General features: G+C 36.4%; 1 protein-coding gene across 2 annotated transcripts in view; it reads left to right on the top strand.

Moving 5' to 3' along the window:
- Positions 1-52: 52 nt before the first annotated feature.
- VPS37A (VPS37A, ESCRT-I subunit) overlaps positions 53-5,522 on the top strand; it is a 14,428-nt gene continuing 8,958 nt past the window's right edge. The window contains exons 1-5 of one of the 2 annotated variants that reach the window (XM_019553304.1): positions 53-705; positions 817-931; positions 1,839-1,939; positions 2,998-3,214; positions 4,255-4,325. In XM_019553304.1, the coding sequence (XP_019408849.1) occupies positions 662-705; positions 817-931; positions 1,839-1,939; positions 2,998-3,214; positions 4,255-4,325 (548 nt within the window). In that variant the 5' untranslated portion in view covers positions 53-661. The remainder of the gene's footprint in view (positions 706-816; positions 932-1,838; positions 1,940-2,997; positions 3,215-4,254; positions 4,326-5,522) is intronic. The other variant, XM_019553303.1, reaches the window with a different exon arrangement.

Here is a 5,522-nt window from a genome sequence, read left to right on the forward strand (position 1 = left end):
GCTTTTACAGCAAGGGACAGCAAAGCAACATAAACAGCATGTTTTTAATTGTGGGTACCATAATTTAATTTTCTTTACATGTTTCTTCTCCCTAAGCTAACTGATGCCTTCAAAAAACATATGTCATACAAAATTACTATCTGATTGACCCCATACTGTGTATAGAATTTAATACCATGTTTCTCTGAATTTTATTTCTGATCCTTTGTTTTGTTGTTGTTGGGGTTTTTTGCAGACCCTAGTGCATTCTGGTCACAAGTATTTACTGATTTAATTTTTTTAGGCCCAGGCATTTGATAGTTCACCTGGTCATATTGGGCTGTTTTTGGTTGGTTGGTTGGTTTTTGTTTTTTTTTCCTGCTGTTCCCAAGACAACATCCTCTTCCTTTAAGTTTGTATATTGTAAAACATCTTAGGAGTATTTCAGCCTTCCCAGCTGCATTGATAGGCACAGTCACTTAATTTCTATTCCAACCTGCTTTTTCTTTTTTCGGACCAACTACTCTCTTCCATGAGAGAGAATATTAACATTCTCTTTATGAAGAGAAATCACCAGCTTTTTTCCTGATCCTTATAATAACCTGCCCTGAAAGAACTTCAGTTTTCACAAGTGCAATAACTGATTTTCAGTTTTCACAAGTGCAATAACTGATCTTTGTGTATGCCTCATTACTTCCTGAGAACAATCATGTGCATATGTGCAAGGTAGTGTGCTTAATTATGACATTTCTCTGCAAGGTAACATGTTTCTATTAAGATAAACTTACCATAGACCATAAGAAATGGCAGCAGTGATGAAGTATTTTTGTTTTGCAGCTTGCTTCCGCCTCAGTTTCCTCAGGAAAAACCAGTGATCAGTGTTTTCCCACCGATAAGACATCACTTAATGGACAAACAAGGAGTATATGTTTCGTGTCCATTAATAAGCAATGTAGGTATAATGTATAACTTCATATAATCCTAATACTACCTGATAAACTTTATGCATGCAGTATTCTGATTCTTGCAGTACTCATCACAAATTGAGCAGCACGTGCAGTTACAATATTATTGTATAATTCACTAAAATGTCCCAGTAACACTAGTAGAAGATGAAGCAATTCAGATATTTTTTTCTTGTGCTTAAAAATGGGTAGCATTTAATAAATTGGAGTTAATACATTTTCCTTCATTATTGTGATATTGCTGTAATCTAAAATTAAATGACTTTTCTTGATTTATTGATGGATACAACACAATGCAGACCTTAAAGATGCTAGCTCTACTAAACATTCCCCATTTACATGTTTCATTTGTTTTCACTGTCATCACAACTATGCATTCTAGTGACTGCCCTTTCATGCCCCCCTCTCCCCCTCCAAACACAGACACACGCACAATTCATTTAATGGTAATTTTTTCCTAGGAAACTGTCTGTCACTTCTTGTTACTTTCAAATAATATATCCAGTTTTCTAATTCACAACAGTTCTTGTGAATAATTTAACTTACAAATAATTTGAAAGAATTAGGAGATAACATGAAACATTAGGATTAGGCAGAAAGGTTCTTTGTCTGCCTATGCCCTTAGACAAACACAGCTATAACTTATACCCCTGTAAGATTAGGATTATGTAGTCATCTTTCCATCCTTGTTAGAAGAGGGCCACCTACAGGTAAAGGTATCAACAGATTTCTAGTTGCATGTTATCGTTCCTCTTACTTTCAGGAATATATACATGAGTTACAGTTCCATGTTTTGGCATATTTTTATGATGTTGAATTAAAAAGAAAATAATTATTGTATTAAGGTCCTTCAGTACTTTAGGAGTGGTAAATATCATTTTGTTTTTCTACCAGTTCACAATGCACTCTGACCTTGGAAAAATTATTCAAAGTTTGTTGGATGAGTTTTGGAAGAATCCTCCAGTTTTGGCTCCTAGCCCAACATCATTTCCATAGTAAGTATTCATAGGAGTAACAAGAATTCCTAGAAAAGTTAAGAGGTCAGATTACCCTCTTTTCAAATTTATAGAAAACCTGGATGAGTGATTCTCAGGTACTTGTTTTTAAGAAACTGAAAAGTCCAAAGATTAAATGAGATGTAAAGGAACAAAATAAGTGTTGCAGATATATAGGCAAACAAATGTAAATTAAGCAAATTTAAATGTGCACATATCTGATAATTTAGAACAAATTTTAAACTGCTCAGGTTAGGGCCTGTTTACCCTTACTGTATTAGCGTGATAGTTTAATGTCAGTGCTTTTGAGGACTGATTGATGTGTACAACTAGCAAATAAGTCTTGAGTTAGCCTCAGGTCATGATCCATGTGAGCATCGCATGTCCTGCTTGATGCCCTGTTGATGACCTCAAGACTTTAATCTCCCAGACTAGAAGGCAGCTCCCTTCTAACAGGATTGTGCATCTAAGGGATAATTGGATTAAATATGTAAAGATACTGCAGCGTTGTTCATGCTACAGAAATTGCTTGTTGCAGGCAAGTGGTTTTAGGGCTGGATGTAGTTGAACATACTGGAGCTATGGATTAAAAAATTGACATTTCGAGTAATTTTACACCTCTTTCCAGTGCCCTTATGGGGTTTTTTTTTTTGCAGCATAAGCAAACCTTCATGGACAGCACAGGCCTATTTTAAGGACCTAATTTGGAAACAGAGCTTAAACAGATATTCTCACATTTTGAGAGAAGTATGAGACCTGAATTTACACTTCAGTTGGCTCTGTCACAAACACATGCAAAACATTTCAGCTGTTTATCAGTATGTAGATAGATATTTCCTAATAATGCATGCCATTGTATGACTATCAGTACAATGTAGAGTAAATTATGAAAATTTATCATTTGTGTCCTTATTTCACAACTAATATTTGTGAACTACTTTAAAAGCCAAAAAAATGTATCTTGTATGTACTTTAGGAACCTCAGGTTTTTTGTAAATTATTGTAAATATTGTAAGTGAACAACAAGCATTTTAGTTGCTTATGGCAGTTTTTTTTAGCCTTTACAGTAAACCAGCTGGAATGCCTCCTTATGCTCCTCAGGGTTTTCCATTTCTTCCTCCATACCCACCACAAGATACAAATAGATCTATAGCTTCTGTGCCAGTTGCTGAATCAGTTCCTTCAAGTTACACTACAGACAAATCTGCTGCTCCCTCATATGGCTTGATTGCTGATCTGCCTTTACCTGTTCCAACAACAGAAGGATTACTGCAGGTTTGTGCATGTGGTGAGGTTTGCTATTCAAGCTGTTTTCTGCTGCAGCTTTCAGAGCTAGTCTAAATTTTGAATAAGGTAGCTAAATTGGAATTTCACATAGAACTCAAAGGGGCAGGATGGGTGACTTCACTCATTTGCTTTGCTGGCAACAACAACAGAAGGCAGTCATTCTGGCCGTGGCAAAAGCTTCTTAAATCAAACTAAAGCCAAAGCAGAGACTCTCTGCTTTCTCTAGCTGTGTGTTAATACCTTCATGTGTTCCTTTTGAGCCACGTAGGAATAGCCTCTGAACTGTTTAGTGGCTGTTTCGTCAGTTTTAAAGCAAAACTGTACATAGTTTCATACCGGGTTTTTCAGGTGAAGGTGGTAATGAAGTCTTCTCTCCATTGCATGTTTAGGGTGTTTTTGCCTATTTTTTTTGCTTTCTTCATTTGGGTCAAGAAGCTTCTCTTGATGGCCTCACAAAAATGAAAATAATTTTTTGCATGCTCTGAAGGGTGCTTCATATGCCTACTCCAAAGAGCCTGAAAAACATCTTCAGTGTTCTAGTCTTAAACCCACACAAGATGGAAAAACTGTTCCTCCTGAAGTAAAGAAGCTCTACCTCCTATAAAGGTTAATGGGCAGACACAGCTGTAGAAAGTTCAGCTGAAGTAAGATTAAATAAATAAATTGATAGTCACCCTTCTTCATATCATTAAGTTTGAAATGAAAGCAGCATTTGCAAAGGCTGCTTTCAGAAGGCACAGCCAGTATGCTGTATTCCCTGATTTTTATTTTCCTGAGGTATTGACCCTGTCTCTTCCCTGGAGTTGGGTACTGAGGTTGACACGGTGGACTTCAGAGACAAGTAACTTCTTTCTTGTTTGATTCCTCCAAGTCCTATGCCAGTCCAAGCATCCCACACAGTTTTGTTATGGTGGCTGAGTTGTCACAGGAGTCTGCATTTTTTTTCTTTTGCCAAAGTGAGAGCTGACAGATTAGTAGGTAAATATTTGTTGTCAAAGAGTTAGTAATATTTTTAAATTTCTGTTCAGGTTGGCCAGAATGGGTTCAGTTACAAGATGCCTGATGTCCCTGATGCATTTCCAGAGCTCTCGGAACTAAGGTACAGTCTTGGGGGGGACAGAGGAAAAATCGCATGGCAATTATAGCTTGAATCAAAGTATTTTGTCATTTCTATGATGCCATCTAACAAGTTTCATAAGGAGAAGAGTACTCATTTGCTGTGATTTGTGTGGTTTCTGCTGGCTATGCTATAATCTTTCCAGAGCTCAATTTTTTTTGCTCAGATTCTTTTCAGTAGAGAAACATACTGGAAACTGTGGGTAAATTCAAATTTCTGTTTTCCATTATTCAGACAGCGTTTTGCTATATCCTCTGCATCACTGAGCATTTCATTACCCACCCCAGGAGTGTAACTGTTCAAGGAAAAAAGAGAAAGATGATGCATATTTTGTGTTAAGGCTGCTTGGTGCGGTTCAAGATGTATACAGATTATTATATTTGTGCAGTTTCATATTTGTTAAAACAAAAAGTGTTTTACAGCAAACATTTAATGCATACTACATAGATATTTAAATACTGAAGGGCCAAATAGTCTGATCTTTGAGACAGCTTCTCAGGCCAGTTACCTGTATTTGGAAGAACTAAACTCCTTAGCTGAAATAACTTTGTGACTGAAACCTATTTCACCTTTTTGTTCTGATTTTACCCCCCAATTGCTATATTTGATTGATCAGAAGCTTTTTTTTTGTTTTGTAGAAAACAAGTATTTCTTTCCTTGTTCTTTCCCAAACTTAGCAGGAGGAACATTAATTTCTGTGTTTCTCTGGATGCAAAGAATCCTTTTATTTAAGGACTTGTCAGAAGCTGTGCACACTGAACATGGAATTTAATCATGAGATTTGCAGGATGTTTTATATAATCAGTTTTGTTTCAAAGAAACAATATTACCAATGAGTGTGAGCTCTTCAAGATAACCAGACTGATCTTTGACTTACTAACTTCAGTTCCTCAGCTAAGGAATCAGAATTTTTCAGCATCATAATAGCTTCATTTCTGAAATTGTGTTGCATCTAAACTAAATGACACACCCAAGAACTTTAAGCTAGTAAAGACTGAAAGACATTCAGATCCACTGGCCTTTTAGAGCCCTTCCAGTGCAAATGGTAAAGCTGCAGTGCAGAAAAGAAACAGAAAATGAACAGTGTGACTTTGTTGTTGAGAGAGAAATCCAGAATAAAGCTAGATTTTATCTTTGATTTCATAAACATCAGGGCTGAAAGGGACCTTGGGAGATCAT

This window comes from Crocodylus porosus, unplaced genomic scaffold, assembly GCF_001723895.1.
Source record: "Crocodylus porosus isolate Cpor-Errol unplaced genomic scaffold, CroPor_comp1, whole genome shotgun sequence".
NCBI classification, from domain to species: domain Eukaryota; kingdom Metazoa; phylum Chordata; order Crocodylia; family Crocodylidae; genus Crocodylus; species Crocodylus porosus.